General features: G+C 41.7%; 1 protein-coding gene across 2 annotated transcripts in view; it reads right to left on the bottom strand.

Moving 5' to 3' along the window:
• LOC124308250 (ABC transporter G family member 27) overlaps nt 1-26310 on the bottom strand; it is a 114323-nt gene extending 88013 nt beyond the window's left edge. For both annotated transcript variants that reach the window (XM_046770805.1, XM_046770824.1), the window contains exon 1: nt 25837-26310. In XM_046770805.1, the coding sequence (XP_046626761.1) occupies nt 25837-25952 (116 nt within the window). In that variant the 5' untranslated portion in view covers nt 25953-26310. The remainder of the gene's footprint in view (nt 1-25836) is intronic.
• Between the last annotated feature and the right edge of the window lie 540 nt (nt 26311-26850).

Raw genomic sequence — 26850 nt, 5'->3', positions numbered from 1 at the left:
TATAATTGTATTATTATATACATATGTAGTCAGCCGTGCGACGAGACCAACAAGAAATAAGAAAATCGAGGGGGCAACAAAAAAAGGTAACGACAAAAAATCGGACCAAAAAATTGGGTAAGGTTAGTTACACAACGTAAACGAACGAACAGCGAGTGCAGTCAGCTCAGCAGCTCCAACATGTTCATCGCGACTACGTTTAGCCGGTATAATACGAGTCTAAAAATATGTTTAACGAAGCGCCGTATAGTGAGTAAGGTAAATCTGAATAGCAGTAGTGTAGTAGTATTTTTAAAAAAAACGTTGGGTATGCACAAACGGCATGAAATAACGCCGCCACCCTGCAGCCCAATTTTAAAATCACTTTCTTTTCTATCTCGCTGCCTGTACTCCACATCCGGCTCATCGTCATCGTCATCGTTAGTTAAGGATGTACAGGCGTGTGGGTGGGAATCGTGCCAAGACAATGAAAATCATGCAAATTGTTCTCGCTTTTATATCAAACACCTGTGTAAAATATTACAGCAATTTTACGAATCACACCGGAGTTATTTTACTTGAAATTTTTCGTGATTTTACCTTGATTATCAAGGGAAAGTGTCAGGATCTCATTGGGTGAAATCACGAAATATTAATAGTAAAATAACCCCGGTATGGTTTAGTCAATTGCTGTAAAATATTATACAGGTATTTGACCCATTTACTTCTGGCTACGATTTTGAAACACCGGTCAATTTGATTCGAATGGTGCTTCGTCCACCTGTCAATAAAAACCCGTTGGTCGGAATTTAATTTAAAAATTCAGGTATAGTATACTTGAAGCGTTAAAAAAAAATTATTGAAAAGTTTCAACTATGGAAAACTGGGCGTACATTGAACAATTCGTCTGGGTCAAAATCACAGGGGTGTCAGCGAAGGGTTAAAATAAAAGCGAGAACAATTTGTGCGTGATTTTCATCGACCTAGCACCCCACATTACACGCCTACCATTTTACGCCTGTAGATCCTCAAATCGCGGTGCAAAGGGACCGTTATCGCCTGCACTCCTACGCTCGAGGAGATATCTCGTAATGACAACGTGTACCGCATACACGATCGCAGCCCAAAAGCGTGCTTTCGCCGTGCAAAGAAAGAAGACTACTAATTGTCAAGTTGGTAAGCACGCGTGTGGATCCGGCCTCGGCGATCAGCGCGTACGCGAGTCAAAGGCTGTGCAGTAATGAACATGATTACCAACATAGTTCGAATACGACGGGTGTCGAATACGCATTGCCGAATTTAATAGGACCCTGCATCGTGTGCAGGCAGCTATTCGACTTCTGAATACGAAACAGCCTTGCCTATAATTAATTAGATATTCGCGCCGGAATTATCCGACTATCAAGGAACGTCTGGAAGTTTTGCTTTAATTTATATTAGACTGCGCCGAGTGTCGGAATCGATTCGTTACGGCAATGTGCATATCGTAGTTTTTTTTCCCCAACTTTGTCTTCTTCGTCCTACGTGTAAGGTCATGTGGCAGTCCTACCTTTACCGACCGAGCAAACTCACCCTTTTTCTTCATACCATCAAATATACAAACGAATGGAAAGTGTTCAAATTTCGTAGCGAAATTCAGAAAAGTTACTCGTATCCCGAGAATCTTTCATTTACGAAATTATTGTAATTTCTAATTTTCATTTAGCGACCTCAATATTGCATGAACATAGTCTCACGACGGCTCATTTTACTCATCGTTCTTTTCGGAATTGTGGAAAGTATCTCAACTATGCACTTTTTGTCCCTGAAGTGCGGGGAATTTGAAAATCGTTCTTACCATTCGTTATAATTATTATAAGATTTAATATAGAAAGAAAAGGGTGAGTCTTCTCGGTCGGTAAAGGCAGGACTGCCACATGATCTTAAGGGAACGTCGCATATATGCTTATTCCTCTACAACATGTATGTACCGAGTGAATTTTTTTTTTTTCTTAAAATTGAAGAAAGTCGAGTGAGTAAGTCGCGTTCTGATCGCTCCGGGCTAAGCAGGTCGGTCAATCAATAATACATGTTTAAATACGTGTATATATATATACATACACGTTATAAAATTGTTATTGGTCGTATCGCGGGTTATACGCGAAAAGAACGCGGGAGGAGAATTGGTGCTTTTAGCAGCTGTCAAGATGAAGACGATGAGACGCGAAGATTCATCTCTAATTATAAACATGTGTTGAACTCGAAGAAGAAAAGAATGAAAATAAAAAAAAACGAAAAAACCAAGCATACTTAGTATATACGTATACATGTATATTCTGTTTTTCATCCGTACATTATATACCTATCTCTATACATACACCCACACGTTATACAACGTGAAACGCGTATACTGAAAAATACTTCAAAGATCAGCGATGAATAATGCGATGCATCAGAAGCGTACATTTATCAGCTGGGATTCCGTGCAACGCTTTGCATCGTCGCGAGAATTTTATAAGAATAAAAGTAAGACTGTTATTTTTCAAATCATTATTATCTCCGTAAAATTGATTACTCGTCGTTCTGTGAAAACTATTAGCCCGCGCTCGTATGTGCATGTAATAAAAACAACTTAGCCAAATCATTTCATTTTTCTCAAATTATACACCTATTCTATGTACAGTATGCAAAGCATAACGCAGACTTATACCAATACGAGTTACATTTATCCAGGTACGATACAGTACCATACACCTACTAATTTCGCTGACAATTTACTTGATCTATCAAATACCAAGTCGTTGCCTCTGACATCTACGTCAACTTTTTTGTATCCTGTCATTTATTGTTAGGTATTCTTTCCGAATAACACACAGGCAGATACTTATTTGGCTGCAATAAATTGAAGGGTCTTTGGAATACAGAATGAATTGATTTACTACGTCGATATCGCTGCAATTGAACATGTGTAGAAATAGAGTGTATTCCATCGGGTTGACGACTCTTTCGATTCGATGACTGTTATACTACACGGATTTGAAAACGAGTTCCTTGAACTTTTATCAGGTACTTGATCCGCATATCTCTGTATTATGCAGCTAATGTATACGCGATCGCTTAGAATTAGATCGATTCAATAAACGTCGAATATACGAAACCGGCATTACTGCATTTCGTGGAACGAAAGCTGGACAATTAAAAATTCAGCAGGTATGAATCGCTCGATGCGCAACAACAGCGAAAAACCCACTTTCAGAAAAATTTTCGGATAATATAATTGAATTAAAAAAACCAAATGAAAATAGCTCAAATGTTTTTCACTCTCATGATCGTAAAAAAAAAAAAAATATTCCCACCTCTTGTACCACAAGCAATTAATTGAGACCGGTTATACGCTTGTCAAAAATATATTGTGTGTACCTTAGTGTGATATATATGTATACGTTATATAAAATATTATAGTATGTATAATATTTCCACAGGTGTAGCGGCAGAAGTTTCGAATGGTACAGATTTTGTTTATCGTTCCATTCGAAGTTCTCGCGCATTCATTCTCTTCGCCAACTTTGACAATTCCGTTCGTCGTTTCATCATTCTGACGATACGTTCAACGTTTTCCTTTCCTGCTTCGAAATTAACCCAAATTCCATTAATCTTCATTCATCAAAGCATACGCGACAAAGTTGTACGATCCACTTGTATTGATACACGGTCAGACCTACCTCAATCTAAAAAGCTCTCTTAAACCGTCTGTCATATCCAGCTTGCAGGCATAGTAACTAAAAGTGTAACACCAACGCGAGTGTTCGTAACAAATATTGTACACACGTTGAGAACAATCACGAAATGGCTGACGGTACGTTGTAATTTTCCCTAACAAATTAAATACGCAGCCACACGGTAGGAATTAATGGTCAAAAAGAAAAGGAGGAAGATTGAATGAGAATAAAGAGAGAAGTAAACGAATAAAAAAAATTCAAAAAAAAAAACCTCTACGTAGGATCATAAACTTTGTCTCTCTCCCTCTCTCTCTCTCTCTCCCACTCCCTCTCTCTCTCTCTGTCTGTCTGTCTCTCTCTCTCTCTCTCTCTCTCTCTCTCTCTCTCTCTCTCTCTCTCTCTCTCTCTCTCTCTCTCTCTCTCTCTCTCTCTCTCTCTCTCTCTCTCTCTCTCTCTCTCTCTCTCTCTCTCTCTCTCTCTCTCTCTCTCTCTCTCTCTCTCTCTCTCTCTCTCTCTCTCTCTCTCTCTCTCTCTCTCTCTCTCTCTCTCTCTCTCTCTCTCTCTCTCTCTTTATAACGCCGAGCATCGTGGCAGAGCGGTAGCAAACGACACCTATGAATAATTATCACTTGACCACGAGCAAACAAATCGGCGTTTACGTTCGACCATGACCTTAGTTCCCAAAAATGTCTTCTAGCGTTCAATGCCACGGAGCTCTGTAGGCATGTAACGAACGATGTCGCCCGGTGCCGCTGCCATGCTGTCGTTGCTTCTGCTGTTACAAGCCGCTACCGGTGTAACAGGCCTCGTATCCGCGGTCTTTCTTCCCGGTAAAATTCGCGAATCAGTGCAGACAATAACAAGCAGACCGCAAAATATTTCACACGTAAACAAACGTGTATAATACCCGATGAAAACTGATGAACCGTGAGAGTTCAAAATTTCACTATGCAAAGTTCGCAGTTTGAATTAAATCAATGACAAATTCAATTTTTTATCTTTTATTTTTGATAAGATAGAACTTTACGTACGCCGGTAGTTTTATCGCAGTACAAGGTGCGCAATGGCGAACATTTTTACCCTGCGAGGTATCAAACGAAACATTATTTGTATAAAAATCATCACGTGACCTTTTCCGTGCTCTTTTACACGCGGATCTCACATTTTAACGGCAAATTCCGAGTTCTGACCGTCAGTTTTGAAACCAGTTATACAGTGAAAAATAACGTCCGCAACAACAGTGCTGCACGCGTTCGTACGGGCGGCTGCATTAACTGCCAAAATTAAACCCGAAACCGCAGACAAAACTGCAGCGGTACTTTTTTCGCACCGCAAATATCTCGTACCAAATCCTTTCGTGTAGGGATCGAATGAGTCTGACGGTCGCATTCGCGGTCGAACGAGACAACGAAAAAGGCATGCTCGCAACAACGGGCATATAAGAGGGAGGAAATAAAGAAAAAAAAAAAGAAAAAAAAAAAAGAAAAAGAAACGAGCCAAGCGAGCGATCGATCATCTTTCGAAAATTGGAAAAATACGTACAGTGACTCTGGTCGCTAACCCGACACGACGTTCTAATCGTAAAGGTAGGTATCGAAGGAAGAAAAAAAGAAAAGTAAAAACGAAAATGTCAAAGAAACAAAGAAATAAAGAAACGTTGAACAGAAGCTGCCGGTTCGCCAAAGTTTTGTAAAAACGGGTATTGCGGCTCAAGGGGAATCGGGGATGATGCCGCGTCTCCTCTCTCGAGTAGATGGGCGAAACGGTGCAGTTGTTGACTCGTTGACTGACTAAACTAATGGCATCGTTACTGACTGGCCTGGCTTTACTCTCCCTTGCTTCGCTCGCGCCTCCCGCCGCTCTCTCCTCTCCTCTCCTCTCCAGGCGGCGGCGGCGGCGTCGGAGTTCAACGCTCTCCTCTCTCTCCTAATCTTCTTTCTCTCTCTTTCTCCTCGATGCCGGTCTGCGCTGCACAGCCTCACTTCGGAGCGTCCAGGCTAAGGCTGAGGCTGAGACTGAGCGCCGAGAGTGAGAGTGAGAGTGCCGCAGACTCGACTCGACTCGACTCGACTCGACGGCCAACGGGGGAAAGGCCGAGTCGTAAAAGAGCCGAGCGTAGGTACCTAGTATAATATCCCGCGTTCAATGGGACCCGGGACTTGGCCTATGTACCTACCTACCTACCTGCGAGAGAGAAGAACCTTCCTCCAAACGAACGAGCCGTACACACGACGAACGCAGGATCGATCGTTATCGATGGTCGATCACCTCGCTCCGGCTCAATCCTCGCCGGATTATCAAGGTCGACGACCCTACGTTTTCAGAATGAGACGGGATTCGTTTGGAAATTTTTCTTCCGATCTGGCCAGATATATACACGCGTGTGAAAAACCGAGGATATTGTACAGCTGTAGATGGTGAAGTGTAACGTGATTCGAAGTATCGTCGCTACTCGCAACTTTCGAGTGAATGATATTTCCACGGAATTTTATTCCGGATTATTATACCTGCAGGTCCCTGACACCGAATCTCGTCGTATGGAAATTATGATATTACGAAATTCCAGGTGTTCGACGCATCGCGATGCACGGGCATTTAATATTATATATTGCGCCAGGGGGATCGAATATCGAGGATCAAATTCCAAGAATTTATTCCTGTTTTTCATACAACTGGTTACAAACGAAAATTTTTACGCCCGACCAGTTATTATGATACCTATAAGTTATACAGACGTTCGATAAATAATGCGGAATAGACGCATAACACGTTTGAAATTCGGCATCAAATTCAAGTAACGTTTAAAACGAATTATACTTAAACTTACAACTTCCTTCGAAGTTGAATTATTTCGTTGATACGAATGTTGACCGATTATTTTCGCATTATTTCACTATATCGTGTCATTTCCAACAACAAATTACAGTCACACGTCCATCAAAAGCATAAAAAGAAACCCGTAATGTATGTGTACACGTGTTTCAAAAGCAAAAGTTCTCCCGTGCACCAAAAACTTCGCAATTTCCATCGGCAGTAAACAAGGTATTAATTTTTCATTGTCAAAGAAATAAACAAATAAATAAAAAACAAGAAAAAAGACGCCCAACTAAATTCCGCTCAGCAGACGGGGTCGACAACGGTCAGTTGTGAGCGAACGTTCGAGAAAGGCAGACGACCGTCCACCGGTCCGTCCGTCCTTCCATCCTGATCGTTGGCAGCGTGAAAAACACTATCAACAATGAGCAGCACAGCAGGTCCACAGTCCCAGTTGCTGGGCCGCGAACAAACTTGGAATAATCTTGATATATATAATATATAAATATTGTTTTTGACAAAATCGCGTAGAAATTTTCCTTTCCGAATTACTGGAATTATGTAATTACTGGAAGGCGAAAATTAGTTACGCCCTGTCAACCACGAAGGGATAAAATAATACTAAGCTTCTTTTTCGATTTCAATGGATTGCAAAGTTCTTTTATACGGAAACTTTATATAGGTACATATAATTCCCTCAATACAGCGTAATTCAACCGAAATACTTTGAGGTTGTAACGAGATGTGAAAATGTGTCGCCCTTGCTGCAATGGCTGCTTTTGGATGCCCTTTTTTCCTGTTTTCAGGTCAGTTTCCGTTATAATCGTCTGTTGGTTCCCCCCCTGCCGCCGTTTTTCTTCATCATGAATATGTAAGTTGGAAGCGTTGAATTCTTCGTATTCACGTAGGTAGAGGTATACCCAGAACGTCGAAGCACGGAAAGAGAAAAATATTGTAAGAATTTTTCGCCGCCGAGTGTGTAGGGTGTAAAAAATCAGGCAGCTAAGTTAATACGGTTTAATATATCACAGCCCTCGATTGCAGAAAACTCTAACGAGCCTCTCCTCGGTTTCAAGATTATTGGCCCTGATGCACCGGAAGCTTCCGTACAAAAGAATGACACGTGGATTAATACTCGTCTCGATTTTCAATTTAATTTCACGGTCGGATCTCCGCGAGTCGCGATACACCCTCGAATGTCATCGTGTAGCTGGGTAGGTAGAACATATTGATGTGGTTAGTTCAAAGTGAGCCCGAGTTATAATAAAAAATATTCATAACTTCGTGCGTATTAAAAATTTCTCAAAAGTTGCCCGTGCTATATGAAATATGTCTACTGGAATTTTAACAAGCTTTATTTCACATCCTTTGCAGTACAAGTACAAGTATACAAAGGTGAGAATATTTGTTTATTTCAAAACATTTGTTACAACTCTCAAAGTTCATTCCAGAGAACCGAATACTGCATTAGAACGATGTTTTTTTGGCACGATCGTTCTTCAAACGTTGCAGTCAATTATTAAGTGAAACATATCGCGCTACGGATATTCTTGAGAAATTTTCGTACATCATCTCCTGCCTAAAAAAAGCAGCCGGGCTCGAAGATGCGGGATTTTTTAAAAGTGCACCTCGAGAGGAGAAAAGGTCAGGTCGCCTTGAAACAGACAATACTTAAATTCACGTGTAAGCCCCAGAAAATTTCGCTGTATTAATTCGTCGTCCACGTTGCACGCAACAACTAAATTACATACCTCGCAGACGTATGTATAACGAAAGCACATGTAACGTACGTGCAGTGTGCGAATGCGCTACATTTGTTGCACGGCACACAATACACCGGGGTAAGTGCATTTTAAACGGAATAAAGCAATTGAGCTGCACTCGTCGTCGTGCTGCAGCACAAGCTAACCAACCAACGACACTTTGACCTCGACGTAACTTGGCATGCGTATTACAGTCATTTCACGCAGCACTGCAGTCGCGTTTCAACGATTTCTTTATTTTTTCATTCGAATTAAGGAAACTGCAGGGTTTATGAGCTGACTATTCGACGAACGAGCTGGAAGAAAATAATGCGAATTTGTAAAGTCACGGTGTAATTATTTTCCGAGAGATGCTCGACGGATCGTGTAGAAAATGATCGGCTCATTTCCGATGAATTAACAGCCTAATTGCAGGATTACACATCTCGAAGTTAACGATCATCCGTCTGGAAACGAGACCACATACGTAAAAACGGAGAAATTGATTTTTAGTACAAAACCGCAGCACGAACAGTAAACACTGATCGAAACAACGAGATACGAGGTTGGTTCGATTCTACGTCAGGAATCTTTGGAAGTTAAAGTTAAAGAGTATCAAGAGTCCCCTGAGTTAAAAAATCGTCATCGAAGAAGCATGAACTCTGCAAATGGTAGCGGAGGCTGCAATGGACCGGCTCGCAGTCTGCGTTCGGAACGGAATGACAAGAATAGCCATGACGCGTCACGAGCTGGTTCGACTCGTGATTAGATGAGAGACCAGAGGCTGCTGGTCTCTCTTCTCAGGGTTTTCCACTCCCGCGATGTGCCTCTGCGGCATGCGTTGTAACATATATCCGTAGTAAAAATTAGGAGCGAATGTAAATTGTAAGACGGTTGCACAAACAGTCCCTGGGAAAATGCCGGCACGAGCACCACGTGTAAAACCGTGGCGAAAATTTGACTGTATGTCCGAGACTGGAAACGGCGTCGGCTGGTTTCTCTCTCCGTCTCTCTCCATCTCTCTCTTTCTTTCTCTCCCGTAGGTGGGATAGGACCGCTTTCGGCTGTACAGGCTCGGAACTGGGAGTCATTGCCTCCGAAGTTTGGCGGCGTCGACGAGGTAGGCAGAGAGAGAAGGGAGCAGTGCGGAGGAGAGGAGAGGGAGAGAGACGCGTACACCTTGGTCACGGGCGCTCAGACACGGCACGCGGACGGACCGACAGACAGGTAGGCGCAGACACACTGACTCATAACCGGCGTGACCTTGGAGGATAAAATCACTTAACCTACCCGACTGGCCGACAACAGTCGCGGTGGGGACTAGGTTAAGAAAAATTTCACGATATAGCCAACCACTCGAGCTGGGTAGCGTAGCATATCCCAGCATAGCCCAGCATAGCCCAGCATAGCTACCCGTTGTTCTCTGCGACGAGGCTGCTGCACGATCACGATCGCGACGTTGTCGCAACTAGGAACCAGAGACAGTTTTTTGACAACATTCTAAAAATTCGGAGAGAATGAGATCGAAAAAAAATTGAAAAATAGCTTATCGTTGTCACAAACACGTGCAGTAATTGAAGTAGAACCTTAATGAGATGATCTTACAGTGATACTGTAATTTCAATCGTTTTAAACGATGGCCAATTTTTATTGCAGCATAGTACATCATACCGTTGACACTGAACTTTGATTGCGTAAGAATTATTGTGCCAAAATAGATGATGGTTTGCAGCCGTAAGGTATATCGGAGACCATGGGCAAATTGATAACTCAGACCGCGCGACGACTGACGACGGTAAGTCTATAATTGTTACTCAATTAGGATTGAGCAAAGCTTGTACATTGGATTATTAACCGCCGGCTTTACGAATAAGTGGTACTTACCTATAGATAGATAAGTTTCAAACTCATATCGATTGCCTTTTGCGTCACAATTAAGGCTGATATATCCAAAACCAACTTGTAATATTTTGGCTTTATAATTGTTTAAAGCACGACGGTGCGATAAAGTCAGAGTGAAGGAACATGGCTAAAATTTTTCCCCGTCTGGCTAATTGCTATATCGATAAACTCATCTTCGGCCTACATTCGTTTATTCCGATCTTCGGCGAATGAACTAAGCAATAATTACGATTTTGTTTCGTTTTTATCGGTGATTAGTAGAGCCCTGATTAATATGTAAATACATATTTTTCATTCAAATCTTTTTATTCCTTATTTGATTATCTACATAAAGTATGATGTTCGGAGCCAGAAAATGCACTTTTTATTTTCCATATTTTTTTCCATGTTTCAATTTTTTAAGTCTACATTACACGTAGGTACATGTTTTGCGATTTTAAATACATATTCAACAGGGCCCTAATAATTCGTCTGGAGTATCAGTCGATTGATAGTATCGTCGGCTTCCCCTATAAAACGTTACGGCAGGCGATCTGTTAAATTCCGAAATTGATTTAACCCTGCAGCAAACTTCAACGAACCCGTCGTAAATCACCACTCCCAACTCAACGCAACTACACGAAAGCTTGCTTGCAACTTTTGGCAAATTGCGGTTTAAGGGGTTCGTTCAACTTCAGCAGCAAACGAAACACCGAGCCGCTTGCGCACTCTGGTGCATATAATTTCCCCATCGTCACGATTAAAAGCTTAACAATAGCTACATCAAAGTCAAGTTTTTTTACCGAAACCCAACTTTCGTCGACAATTTTACTTGTGCCGCAGACTCCGACGACTCTGCGAATATTTTGGCCTTTTTCAAAACTGATATTGGCCGTTTCTCACGATCCGAGAACTTCTACTCGTTGCGCGAAACCGCGGATAAATTGACGAAACTACAGCGCTCAATAAAACTGCAAGACACGCAGGTCTCTTCCGAGTTTTACGTCGAAATTTCGAGAAAACTGCGGTAGAAAAAAACGCGTGCTGTGAAAGGGGTTCGAGAAGAGTTAAATCGGGTTAATCCGAGACCTCTAGCAGGCACGCACGCACGATTGCGCATCGCGAGACCTCGATAAGAAAAAAAATTGTAGCGTCGAAGGAACAAAGTAAAACGAACCAACAAATATAAATCACCTCGTTTCAAACTAATCTCCAATAACACAAATTATTACGCGTACCTAACGGCATTATACAGACGAGAGTGACTCCTCCGACAACGACGTCGACGTTGACGACGACGGTGCGTAGCTGCGGACGACGCGTACCGACAGGAGGGGGTGGAGGGGCGGGAGGGGGATTCTCGCACGCGTGCATGAAAGCGGAGAAACTGGGACGGCAACAAGAGCGATAACGTTGCAGGAACGAACGAACGTGCAGCGTTGCCTGCAACCCGGCACCATTGTACTTTATACCGCGTGTATAAATTTATTTACGGAGCCGGGGGGCGTGCGGCGAAAAGTGCATTACACGCACGGCGCATCCCCGATATGCGACGTGCACGTTGAGCTCGCAAGTATAAGTGGGCCTCTTAGCCGAGGGGCGATTCCCCGCAATTTAAATCAACAATCACCAATCACCGTTTTTATCAATTAACAGCTCTCCCGAGGATCCGCTGTGGCTTCTGGGGCGAGAATCAAGAGTCTCGAGGGGCTCTCGACGAGACTCGCGATCGGCAAGGAGGCACGACGTAACACGCGTGCAGCTGTAAGGCAAAACGGTGCGCGCTCAGGCCTCGCGGCTTATCCGAACGTGGCCGATTTCGCCGTTCCTGCAAACGCAGCCGGAGAATATCGCCAACAGCGCTGCGGCTCGCTTTTCGCTTGCGGATATTCGAGATTTGCATTTCTTTGCAAATAGATATAACGGGCCGCGTCTCGCTCGCACGTGCACGCGGTTCATTTCGCGTATACGGCGTACACATACCCTAGTTGCACACCTTTCGACTTATTGTTACTGTACTTACGGTGAATTTTAAACGGCGTGGCGATAATCGCCGCGCGGTTCCGTAACAACAACGACGACGATCACGACGTCAACGCTTTTCTACTGCCGAAATAAAGGCGCGAGGGCGTGGATAAAACGCAATGTCCTGCAAATGCAACGAAACTGCAGTGACGAGGTGGTGGACATAACGAGACGACGAAAGGGTTAGGCGAGAAGACCTCCCTTCTTCTACGCGTGACCTTCGAATTATGAGCGAACGAAACACAATCGAAGCCGTTAAACGATGTTGCGAATTTGAAAGGTTCCGAAAGCGCCTAATTCCGAATTATTTCCAACAATCAGAATGACCAGGATTTCAAACGTAAAAATATCGAAAATCCAAAACAAAGAATGATCAAAGTGGTGAAAATTCAACAAGCCAGAAATTCACAGAACTAAAAATTTTCTACCATTCGGAATTTCGATGTACCCGTTTTTTAAATTTTCTCATTTTCGCACTTTCGGAACTTTGACTTGTCGGTGCTTCGAACGTCGGGTTTCGGACCATTCGAAACTTCGAAATGTTTCGACAAAGTACAAGTTTCGCTACCAAAAAATTCGGCGCTGTCGGATTTTTTCAAACTCGGAATTTCAACCCAGCCCCATATGGACGAGTGCCTGCCGTGATATTAACAAGCACAAAAGAATATCCCGATATCGTGCAGCGTCTCCTCATACATATATTTTTTCTTTTTTTATAACCCTCAAAATCACTCGCGAATCGGGGTCGAGGTTTGGGTCAAAATTCACGCATCGTACACCTTATAGAACATTACATCTTATACATATATTCGTTTCACGTGTGTATTTTGGTACTCTTGCGCGTGATGGTACGTTCTGGACTAAAATATGAAAAGAGAAGAAACCGTTGTGAAAATTATTTCGTCAAGGGTTCCAATCGTACAATAATAATTTAATGAATCGTAAAGACGAAAAAGAGACTTTCCCACGCGGTTGAGATGTTCCGAACATGGCAGCAGCACGGCTTCTCAGCAAAAAGAGGATAAAAATGGGGGAAAAAAAAACCATGCGTCTCCAGTGCGGGTTCGGCTATTAACTGGCGCTCGTACGACGATCATTCAGGCTCATATTACTTGCGGCAGTTGTGTCGTACATCAATCAGGATTCATTTGCCCGACCCTTGCGACCCCCCTGACCCAAATCTGACACCAACCTTACCGTTGCTTGCAGCAGCGGCGAAGGAAAGAGAGTGCAAAGCAACGGTTCATCCCGTCGTCGGAAGACTACAATGAAGATATATTTGCGTTTCTTCTTTTTTGTCTTCTCTTTTCGTAAACCGTTGCCATTTCCATAAAGCAAAACTTAAAAAGCTGCACGCGAATATACATATATGTAAGTTGCATATGCGAAGTACGTGTAATTACCCGAAATGGTTGCAGTCACGCATTTTAGGTATTTTTACATGGCCGTTGGTGCTTCTTCTTTTTTTTTTTTTTTTCACCGACAAAAAATTAAAAAGGCTTACGAGCACACTGTAAGAAAACCCTTTGCAGATTTTTCTTCTCCTTATTATATATATCAGAATAAATCATTACGTTTGCGCCAAGGAATAAAATTTTAAAAAAAGTAAAAAAAAAATAGCTTGAAAATTATATCAAAAAGTTCACCGCGAGCGCGAATTCGTTTCAATAATTATTGTAAATCTCCATTGAACACAGTGTTCTTTGAACTGTTCGCACTTGCGGCTATCACTTCTTAAAATATAAATAAGAAAGAAGAAAAGCAAGAACAGAAATAACCGTAAGTTCTACATTCTCTTTGTCACATTACAAAATTAACATCGCTCATACTGCGTATAACAAACATACTTGTGTACCTAGACAATTATTGAACAATAGATATAAGCACGGAATTAAAACGACATCATCGAGACCTTTGCCCATCCGTATCGACGAACGCTGATTTGACCAATTCGTTAAAATTTTCCAACAACGCCGAAAGAACGTTTATATCTGGAGCTTGTATTCTTGACACACGTGTCTGTATACTTTCACGTGTGTCCAATTAAAATGAATAGTGTATTAATTGTACGGGAGTTGAAAGCTGCCGGTGCTTCTGGAAGGCCAATAAAACGTTCTACGATTAAAACTAAGATCTGCGGGCGCTCAGATATGAGAAGTCAATAATTTTATTATAGGTACTGCACAGCTCACACACACGAACACTGTGTAAGTATAATAATATAAAGGCAATTACACCGCGTGTAATTGGCTATTGAAAATTGACGTGATTAAAAACCGCGCGAATCAATCGTCAAAGTGTAGGAAAAATAGAAGATATTACAGTCACCGATCAACTACAATGTACGTAAATCAAAATTCGCATCGAATCGATGAAAGTTTCATCTTTGTCAAGACTTGTCAAAATTACCACCGACATTAATCAAATACTATATATAATTAGGACGTCACGTGCGTACAAATTTTGTATAATCCAAAATTACTTCCGACATATTCTCCTAGTGATTCACGTCCGTGTCTCAGCAGCCGGTGAAAAGAGGGAGACACGGCACACGGAGGGCGGCCGAAGCCGCTGCCTACGGAAAGACGAACCATCATCAAGCCGCAGGTAAGGCAGGTCAGTGACGTTATTTGCGAGAACCGCTTATACTGCACACGGGGAGGAGGAGTTGGAGGTCCGAAGACGAGGCTCGTCCGTTTCTTAACGAGCGTTCGGCCTCACGGCAAGGAAAAGAAGACTGCTGTAAGGCTGCAGCAGTGCAGTAGGTAGGAGGTACAGTCTGACTCCTATCCTCGCTGCGAGAGAAACGTTTCGAAAACATGGACCCTGCGTCCTGCATCCTCCTTTTCCATCTCCAACTCCTCTCTCTCTCTCTCTCTCTCACTCTCTCTCTACTCTCATCTCCATACAGTTTCCTTGCCGCTGCGCCAAAAGGTCCTTGAGAACGTCAGCCATGACATTACCAAGTGCGCGGAGTATCCCCTCCCCCCAACCATCTCCGGGTTTCAATCTAAAATTAGAGATCATAACTACGGCGGAAGTATACTGCAGCTCGGTTTACGACATAGAAAAAGATGATGATAATGACGATGACGACAACGACGATGCCGATGAAGACGAATAATTTAAGAAATTTTCAGCCATATAATTCGAACTGCGCAGGTATTAGACATATATACTTAGTACTTTTTTCTAAATGTCGAATCCAACGCCGTGAATTTTGTGACAAAATTAGCTCCCTGAACTGCGGACTCTGGTTCTTTGACATCTAAGCCGAATGGGTATAAGCGTGTAATAATAAAGAGTTATATTTCACATCGAAACATGCACCGCTCAGGATTTTTGTAATTGCACAGAAAGTAGAGTTTGCACAAGGCAAGTGATTACAAAAGTAATAATAATAAACAAAAACAATACCTAACATAAATAGACCTGTCCGTATAAAAACGCATAAAATTAGGTGTAAATAATCGATTCGTTGGTACCCGCGTCATAGCAATGAACAAAGCATTTTCTAATTAGTGCATTTACGCATTGTTCCTTTTTTGACTGCAGCGAAACGTTAATTTGCATTATTCCACCCGATATTGTTATATTTCACCAGACCTATAATTGTACAGAACATACAGATATGGTATAACAAAACTAGACTGCGTGAATCAATCCATATTATTGAATAATCATCGGATAAATGTTGTAAATTTTCTCGTCAGTGGCGATCACACATGGTGTAGGTATACGTAAATAGTATTACATTGCCAAGAGAACAATTTGGAGTGTTTGCGTAGTAAAATAATAAGCCTGCAAAAATTGTACAACACACGAAGTGTCAATAATCTTTCCAAAAAATTAAACACAAGCTTGTGCTATGAAAATAATTTTCTTCTTCTCTAATCTCTCTCTCTCTCTCTCCATCTCCATCTGCGTCTTTCTCTCTGCCTTTCCTCCGCTGCAGGGAGAAACGCCGATGAATCAATCGCGTGACGCAGCTGTCTAGCTAGCGCATAAACGGGATGGGTTGGATAGAGGAGGACGAGGAAGAGGTGGAGGTAGAGGAGGGAAGACGAGGAGGACAACTCGATCTGAGCAGCTCAATGGGAGGTATAACCTTCGGTTTTGACTGACAGCTCGGAAATAGCTGATGGCGAGATGGCGAGACGAGGACGACGTGTGTAGAGTTTGCGGAAGGGGATACAGAAGCCCGACCGACCGACCGCAACGCGTGCGCTTCCTCTTCCCTATCCGCTGCGACTAAGGGAGAAGAAAGAAGTTCGCCCCCCCCCCCCCTCCCCCTCCCCTCATCACGCTCTCGGGCATTATCGCGAAACTTTCGACTTCTACCTACACGTGACACGTGTACCTTCGAATAATTTTCGCAGCGTGAGAATCGCAAAAACTTCATCGACCTCGGCACCGATGCGTGCGATAGGTGGAAGAAAAAAAAAACGAGGGCGAGAAAGAGAGAGAGAGAGACAGAGAGAAAAAATGGCGTTACACATGACAAATTAATATTTAATAATATATCCGTGTTCGGTACGTTGTATACAGTACATTATATTATTAGTGTTTGCAAATCATGCGTTATACGGATATTTCGCGGCGCGTTAAGGTTTTGTTACACCGACACATGCCATTTATAGATAATATATTGGATATGTGTTCTTTTGCACACGCCGATCGCGACGAATTCGCGCGCTGCGCGTTGCGATATTTATGCGCTTTGTGTAATATATAAATAAATAAACCGGTGAGCGTTGCTTATCTATATATATATATATATATATATGTGTGTGTGCGTGTGCAAATACATTCTACGATACATCTACATATTTCTGCTATCGTATATACTACGAAATCTAATCTAGGCGGGACCCGTGCAAGAGTGATTTCAAATTTTAATCAAGTTTGACGGTTTTTATTACGATTTACGTACACGCGTATTTACAATAGATAGATGTACATGTACACCAAAGAATAGTCGTGTCTGTATAGTCAGTAGACATGTTCGACGGTTCGGTTTGTTAGAGGTTGCCGGTCACGGTTGGTAATGTGGTTGAAAACTCGACCCAAAGTCATAGATTTTCGCGCTAGTTGATGTTTTGAGAGTCGTTGCAGAAAAATATTCAGCTGTTAATCCAAAATTAGAGGGTATATATATACAAGTCGAGTTGCCAAGTTATAAACCTTGATCTGTGAGCTCAAATGTTGAGATGTTGGAATTTCAAAAAAATGTAATTCTCGAACTAGGTCTCGATGGAAAAAGTAAGATTAGCAAGTAGAAAATAAAATTCATAATTACAAAGTGATGACTCTAAAAATAATCTGCAGTATAATTTATTACGTTCCATATTTCGCCGTCACGCATATAGAGTTTTTATTAGCAGAGATAAACTGTGAAAATAAAAATAAGAAAATTCTCAACTCCCGGGGCTGTTTTGTCGAGTAAAACAGTGAACAAGAACCGAGTTTATAAAATATCTTGGAAAAATTCTAGCACGCTACTAAACTACGAGATAAAATCTGTTCGTAAGGCTTTGCAAGCTGAAAAATACACGTGCTGCTTTTATTGCGAATAAGAATTACGCTACACGTATAATCTGCATATGGTACAAACATGTAATATATATAGAGGTATAACAATATGACACAATATGCCGAAGTCGAGAGCGATTCTGTCGACAAAAAAAAAAAAAAAGAAAAAAATCATAGCCAGGCTACTATAATAACTGCAATCGGTTCCGTTTTGTAGTGGGAGTAACGAGAGTTATCGAACCTTTAAAACCTAAAAATAAAGTGAAGGAAGGCAAATAATGTACGCCTAGCACTTTTTGGCGTCGAACCAATTAGGTACCCGCCGCTCTCAGTGTTGTTAAAATACTACGTTTCTATTAGCATAGTCTCGTGTATCACAGTTCGCGCAGTGCGCAGATTTTCGTCTTTTTCGCTTTGCTCCGACTACGGATTCCAGGTCGAGGCTCCCCTCCCCTCTCCTCTCCTTCCCGCCCCCCACCCCCGATTATCCCACCGCCCACCTGATCCCTGCAACGCGAAAAATATTCTCATTCAATTCGCAATAACTGATTGCGAATCGCAGGCGTAGCGTCGAAAGCAGTTTAATCATGCACATAATTTATCACAAGTCGCGCCGATTCGCGTTATAATTAATAAATCGTAATACATATAATACCCTTTTTTTAACTTATATCAAATTTTCAACTCATTCGGCCTTTCGCGCGGCAATTGTTGCCAGGAAATGTTTTTTCTCTATCTTTTCCAATAATTTATTTACTTACGTATAGATTATTATATCCTGGAACTGCGAGAGAATAAATAAAAAAATGGACAGGTTTTATTGTTTTTTTTACGATCTCGTATTGCCTCGCGAGACTGACTTTAAATTCGCTGGATTAGAACAACGTATTATAGATCTCAAGGTGTCGTTTTTCTCTCTATGAGAATACGAATGTAAAAGAATCAAATCTTTATTCTAGCTTCTGTGTTAATAATAAATTAATTACGAAATACATGTGACGTACGTTCTAGAATTATAAAGGATTCCCGACTGTAGGTACAACCACATCTAACGATTGCAGGTTGACGTGTTTCGTCTGACTCTTTCTTTCTGTAAACATTTTTAAACAGATTCATCTGTCGAACTCTGTTATGCGACAAAGCAATACAATTCTGCTCGTAGATCTGAGGAATTTCAAACCCTCGAAGATGAAAAGTTCAAAAATAAATAAATGTTACAGTAAATGTTTCAACCAGTCACGATGGTACACAAAGTCCCGACTAGAAGAAAATCCAAATTCAAATATAATTCTTTTATACCGAAACCGATTAGCAGCTAGACAGAATTACAAAATACAATTATTTATTTTCTTTACATGACAAATTACGATAAATAATAAAATACCATGTGAATTATCGGATTGCTTTTCGTCAGAATTGCCGATCTGTATTCGATAAACTCTCGACAAAAAAAAAAAAAAACAAAGTGACGATACTGCACTTTTCGTTGAAACTCATCTCTCGATTCACAAAGTAAAAAATTAAGAAACAAATTTTTACATCAAGTTTCTTTTCAGTCCGTTATCATTCAGTGAGCCGACACCCTGCCCGATTAGTTATTCATCTAAAATAATTAACCAACGCCGTACGTGACGGAGTTTGACCATCTGTAGTACCTAAAGCAGTGCCACCTCGTTATATCGCGGTTGGTAAATTTCTCCTCGGAGCCCATATTCCCCCACCAGCCACTCGTATCTCACTCGCTTGACTACTACGCGGCCCCACCCATACTACGCGACTTTGCGTGAACAACCGGTGTACTGGCTTACGTTACGGCGGCAGTGCATCGCGAAGTGGGAGAACTATTTATATCGCGGTTCTCCCCCTCTACAGCCCCGAAGACCGCGTTATAACGAGGTAGCGCTGTAAATGCAAGCGACGATTCGTGAAATAATCGCGATTAAACCGGATAAGGGGCACAGAGAGACCGATCGACGGTCGTTCGACGCAGGGCTTCGCGTGTGCGCACGCATGTCTGTATACGGAGAAAACCCTTCGAGGAATATTAGACCCAGAAGAGCTTTGCATCTGGCGTTCGATTCGTCGTTGCACGCGTGCACGCACGCACGAACGAGCGAAATGCCGGTGGATATACGCACTTACTACTATCCATCCCCGATGAGGTGGTTATGCACACTGTATACACAGATGCGTGCCACGGTACGACCGGAGGACCGGTTCTGTGTTTTCGCGAGTCGAGAGATCTGCCTGCCTGCCTGCCTTTCCTCCTCTCCTCTCCTCTCCCCGAGTTATTCGCGAAAAGGTGTGCCGGTGTTACCGGTGTTCTCTCCTGCGAGCTCCATTTCCCCGGCCCTCTCTTCCCTATCCTCTTTCCCCCTCAGCCCTCAGGACCGACCATGTCGCGCAGCATCCATCCTCTTCCTCTACCCCGAACCCTCGTCTGAGGAAGTGGAAGTGGAACTCGGCTACTGCGCGCCGCGCGGCGAACGGAAAAGCGCTCATTTTTCAACGCCGGTGAAAACACCGGCAGCTGCATCGAGAAGATAATTTTCTCTTTTGTTTTTCTCCGCTCTTCCGTACGATTATGATTTCTGGGTTGGATATAGCTACTGAAGCCGACATGCAGCGTAGGGTTAACATCCTATCGACCGCGATTTCGAAACGCAGGGAAATTGGCACGTTGACTGTAATCTACAGATCCAACAGGTACTCCTTCTCCATTCTTGACGAAGATCGTAGCGTTGAAGAAAACGTAAATTATTACCTCGGGAATATTGTTTGTTTTGTACCTCGTGGCGCAGTTTCTTTTAAAATAACCGTACGACTTTCCTACCACTTTATTTCAAATCGTATCCGCAAAACGTATCACGTGTGACAATTATAGAAACAGAAGGAAAAAGAGAAAAACAAAAATTAAAGCGAGACCAAAAAGAAGCCCAAGATTTTTATACTTTGTGAATCATCGGGATAATTTTATAATAAGGAACTTCGCGAAACACACCGGCATCCATTATATCGAAACCCTTGAGAATGATGATTTCAATATTTTTCAAAACTCCGTTCGCATGGTTTTGCATAAATTTTTACAACACACAGATCATACGTGTATTATAAAGCGTATAAAACGTGTGTAACAGTTGCAAAGATCCGCGTATAGAGAAACAGAACTATCTCCTAGTTTTCCACACGCATTGTGGTACATGCATAACATATTTAAAGAAGCCAGAAGGGCGATTCAGCTAGCGCATAAAATTACCTGGTGCAGCAACGTTAACCGAGTCGTCGTTTATCTTGCATCGTGCGCCAATGCGCAGCGAGAAGAACCGGCCCTGAACTTTGTAGCCTAATAACTTTGCCAACTTTGCGCGTGAACAAACTTCTCATTAAGTTTCTTAAGTATGTATAAAAAGAGTGTGAAGGAAAATTAAATGCAAAAAGGATTTTTAAAAAATACAAAACTACATGCAAAACATTACAGTGCGAGGAAAATGAAGGGAAAAAAAAGAGACAAATCAATGAGACAGTGTACGAAGTTAAAGAATTACCGATCATCTATATTTGAAACAATTAGAACCACGCGATTCGATCATCATGCGCAATATCGTGCTTTTTTTAAACGTCTTTTCATTCCAACAACCGCGCGTGTACATATAAGTTACATGTAACGTATTTAACATGTATCTAATACACGTGCATGTATTCAATCCGTGCCCAGCCAGAGTTCACGTTGACGTAAGTGCGTTACACGACATATGCATGAACACATATGTACACGTATATACCTACACATGCGTATCAAGCACAGCCGTGAGTTTTATATTCGATATTAGAGCTTTGCGTATCGACCCGACCGACTGACGAACTGCGAAGCACTCAGGTTAAAAGAGCGTGTCTGCATATACAGCTAGTGCAAGATTTAGGCGAAATATCGGGTAAATTGCGTATCTAAGTGGAGGTTCTGGTCGCGGACACGCGAATGGCCGCGCCTATATGCATGGACTGCTCCACTTACGCGGGGCCATTGAGCCCCCGGTGTGGGTGCCCCTTAACACGTCAGTTTAATAAACAACAACGTGGCTACTATCGACGTATGCATACGATGTATTTTATACAGACACACACATATATATATATATATATACACGTATAATATATAAGTATATATATATTATACATATACGTATATACATATGTAGACGCATACAAGAACGCCCGGTGCAGGCAAATGGGCAGGAGCGTAGAAAAGGCGGGTCGCCGACCCGCCGCGTTAATATTTATATACTTTGGAACGCCTCTCAGGCGGCAACAAGTCCGTACACTTACCTAACCAACGATTGAAATCGGACTTTACGATGCAACGGACCGCAATTCGGAGTTTCGGCGCGCCGCAATATGTGTAAGAAAATAACGAAGAGCGAAAGAAAGAAGGTATCGTTATATGTGATCGGGGATATGAGGGTACAATTGTAAAAACACGTGAGGACGAAGTTGGAAACGTTACTGTAACGATGCATGTTGAGAAAAAATATCAAGAATAAGCGTTACTCCGCACCTTTAGGAATGTCTAAAATTTATTAAACAATGATAAAGAAAATATACTGATGTTTGTAAAGCCGACTCCTTGAAAGGCATTCTCTAAAATTGTGTAATAATGATTCTTTTACTGATGTTTCGTTACGTTAACGTTTACTAACTTCAGTCTCGTAAAAACAGGAGGTTGATGTTTGTGTCGTTAATGTAACGGTGCATTTAGAACTTATTGTAGAGACTCGTATTACGGAAGCAACTCTTTCAAAATCGTTCGAAAATTGTAAAATGTAAATCAATGGTTATTATTTCCATGCTACGTTATTACGTTGACGTTACTAACTTTGATCTTGTGTAAAAACTGATAACGTTGGATACTGGAGGAAAGAAACATTTCATTTGCTTTTTCTTTTAAATCTTCATTGCTAAATTGACAAACATTTCAATTTAATTACATACTGCTACTATCAACATCTTTTTTTTTTTTAATCACATTTCCAACGATTTCGATACTTATATTATGTCCGGAACTATTAACAGTTCATCGACCTATAAATTCAAGCTCAACGGTTGAACGACATTTTGTGTGATCGCTCAGTTACAACGGCAAGCCAGTTTTACTTAAATGGAATAAAACTACACATTTTAAGATATTCTTACAAAGGGTGAAATCACTCGTTTTGCCCCCCCGATCTAGTAGACATCATAGATAAAAGACGTATAACAGCTTTCATATGTCACAAAATGAATAAGGTTGCTGCGTCAACCGACATTATTGTGAAAACAGTCTTGTTTCTGACTTCTATCTACGAAACACGTATCGCTAATAAAAGAATTTTTCATTGCTTAATTTATTTGCGCCTGTTGGATCATTTCTTTCATATCATACATATGAATTATAAGTGAGTTTAATCTATAGAATATACAATACAGACAAGAAAATTAATTTGTGTCAAATAAACATTCCTCCGTAGAGTGTGAGAGTTATACTTGTATATTGTATATTCCGTGATACTGCATATACATACAACTTGTATACGCTTCGTGAAATCACTGTCTCGCACCCCTGGATTCAAGTTGCAAAATATAATGACACGAAATCGTTGAAATCACGCTTTCAATTTAATGGCAAATGATATAACGGAATCACTTGAAACCTAAGAGAAGAGTAAAATTCCATCACCGCTCTGTACGTTAACATATTCTGAACCGAGGCGAGGAGATGCCATATTGCACCGTCGATGAGTAAGTGGAGCATTTCAACTTTTATACGCATGCACGAATGCATGCCGTGCCGTGCATCCGTGGAAGTGATAATCGGACGACGACGACGACAACGGCGAACAATGCAGTCAATAAGGAAAATCGTTGACGCGAACGGCAATTTAATATGTAATATGGGTATACGACAAGGGTGGAGGGTGAAGGTTGGAGGGGGGGGGGGGGGGGGGGGGGGTGTGCAAGATACGTAGGGAGAGACACCGAGTCTCGGTGTCAATTCCCATTTGGCACGCATTCCTTCACAGCAAGTCGCGCGTATATCGTGCCACTTTGCTAGCACTGCTGCTTCACTCGCGAGATATACTTCTACGTATAATATTACGTTATAGTGTAACAACCATTCGCTTATTACACGCGCGTTTGTTTTGATGACACAAGAGCGAGAAGCGGCTGTGTGTAACGCAACGCAACGCAACACGTACCTACGTACGTACGTTGGTACGGTATTTATTTGTTTCCTTCTTTAGATTTCATTAATCTGTCATCGAACTTGCCGATAAACGGGAAGTCTGAAATGCCAAATCTAGTCACGAGACGCGCGTGATAACGTACGAAAATTCTACTCTAATTTTTCCCCATCGATGATCCCGTTTACAGGAATTGGATGATGTAAAAAAAAAAAAACACCTGCACGGACATCAAACTTCGACGAAATATCCAATTCTTCGGCAATTTTTTCTTTTTTTCTTTTACCTTGCGCAGCCTATGCACCCGAGTCAAAATCCTTACGATCAACAAAAGCCTTCGGTATTGTTATTCAGACTTTGCGCTCGTTCGTCCCGAATCGTGTCCGGAGTGCAGAGGCGCGCCGAAAAATCGGAGCCAAACTTCTATCGGCTCGTATGGCATGGCCGAGGATATAATACATGCATAGCGTTACCCCATGATTATAATCCGACTTGTGTTATTTTTTTTCTTTGTTTTTTCTTTTACACGCAATTAATTTCTTGTACTAATTAAACGATACCGTAAGCAATTAAGAAAATGTATTATACTCTCAAGTTTACTAACGTCGTACGAGCCAAGAGATCACGGGATGTAATAAAGAGTTTATTCGACACTTTCCCACGTTTAATTCTTTCATAAGCTCTAAAAATTTTAACCCGCCAAGTTATGAAAGATATGAAAAAGGGACCCGTTGTTCCTATGTAATACAACATTCGGTCCAAGTTGAATAAGATGACGATTAATTAAAGCGACGTTGAGTATGACTTGAGTTTGACAAATGGGCCTGCTGAAAAACACAGATTGGTAATTACGCGGGTTACGCTTCGTTAAATTAGATGTGAAGGAAGAATCGCGGTTTTTATTTTTCTAAGAAATAATTCTTTCAATGCGAAATTTTTTACACATTTCTGTTACGTAAACGATGGTGCCTCCTTTCTAAAAATTTCAAAACTCCTACAATTGGTATTGGACTAAATTGGAAGCCTCGGACAAGTCTCACCGAAATCGTCGATGACGAATAAACGAGAATGAATTTTTCAGAAAGCCCACCGAATTTCGGTCATTACTCCAAGAAATTAGATTTCATTTTTATTTACATGAATTTGCCATTTACGAATGATAATTACAGGAGACGCAACCGAATCGGTACATACGAAATTTTCCTCATTTAACAAAGTTAACTCACAATCAAATACATACCGGTCCTTTCACTTAGTTGATTAGGAACCGGAAGGGGCGTATCTACTGTTATATAAACTTTTTTCAGAGCCCATTCGTCAAGTTTCGTTAATTAAGCACGATTTTGATATACAAGCAGTCAGTGATAGATCGTAAAATATTGTGAGGTTAGTAAAGTCAACGTAACGATACACCAACGAGGAGAAAAAATTATTGGGCAATTTCAGGATGTCTTTCAAGGAATTGGCTTTTCAGAATCAGTGTATATTTTCTTTACAACGGTTCACTAAATTTCGGCAAGTTACATAGATGCGAATTAGCGATGTTTCCAAAACATATATGCATCGTTACGGTAACGTTACTAGTTAGCAATTACATCCTGGTAAAATATTCGTCGCTTCAAATCTTATAATCGAACATGTACCACGAACATACGAAATATCATTCAAACAAACGACACAATAAAAACCGTCCCAATCGTGACCCTCAAATTAGAAATATTTCCGATCTACACTGATCGAAGTACGTATTCAAACACCGTCCATATCGAATCGTCAGTAAAATCTTACGAAGTTTAAGCTCGAAAGTCTCAAGCCAACTTTCGACAATCGGAGTCAGTAAATTGATCGATAGAAAAGAAGTTATAGTTTTAACAAATGGTCGATAAATTAGTATCGACGAACGGTAGACAAATCGAGGAAGGTTGGATCGTGATCCGATTCTTTTCTTACCTTGGTGTGTTGACGACCGCCGGCCTGCCCATCGCCCGCTGCTGGCGTTTCTCGTTGCTGGGAAGCCGCAGGTAATCTTGGTCGCCAAGAAGGAAGAGATCCTTTGATATAATCATGTCAACCGTCTATGAGTCGCCGCCACCCCGCGCCGTTTCTCACTCAATCGAAAACGAAAAGAACCCTCGTCGAAACTGCTTCTCCTCCTCACTTCACTCTTCTATACTCTCAGCCAACCGCTGCCGCACCCTCCGAGGGCCGTAGAACCACTCCGATATATGTAATCGGTGCTGGCGCCGGTCACAGATACCGGAAAAACTCTGCTCGCGAGAGAGAAGAGAAGAGAAGAGAGAGATAGAGATAGAGACAGCGTCTGCCGGTCGTCAAACACAACTTCGCTGTAAGGAGTATAAGGTGCAAGGAGGAGCGGCGTCGAGGGGTGAAACGTGTGGTTCGGAAGTGGTGGGAAATGGGGGGGATTCCCTCTTCCGATCTCCTGCCACAGGATGTCTCGTCTGCACGTTTTAGTCTTTTTCTTTATTGTTTGTTTCGTTTTTCTTTTTCGTTGTCTTTTATTTCGTTCTTTCCGACTTCGTCTTCTTCTCCTTGACCGAACAAGATCCTTGCGTTTACGTTACGCGTTGTCGTGTCGTCGAGACGCAGCCGGCGACTAGACGAACCGACGATGCTTGGAGTTTTAAAGGTTTAACGTTCTACTCCTAAACGCACTAGATTTTTCGTCTCGTATCCGTGGCTGGTTTCATGTGTATAATTTTTTTTATTTTGACTTTTTTATAATATTAATCTTTATTTCTTTCTTGACCTATTTCGCCTCGTTTTAAACACTGGTGTAAAATGACGAAGATGCAGATTGTACTGTGGCACAGTGGGTCATTGGTTTATTCAGTTTGTTTTCTTGTTTGTTCTGTTAAACTCGACGCGTTGCTGTTTCCGTCAAAATTCACTTCACCCGAAGAACAACAACAAGACTCCACCGTATCTTATGCAGGTTGAATC

This window comes from Neodiprion virginianus, chromosome 1 (assembly GCF_021901495.1).
Source record: "Neodiprion virginianus isolate iyNeoVirg1 chromosome 1, iyNeoVirg1.1, whole genome shotgun sequence".
NCBI classification, from domain to species: Eukaryota; Metazoa; Arthropoda; class Insecta; order Hymenoptera; family Diprionidae; genus Neodiprion; species Neodiprion virginianus.
The sequence above is the reverse complement of the archived record's forward strand: the minus strand, read 5'-3'. Positions and strand labels throughout refer to the sequence as shown.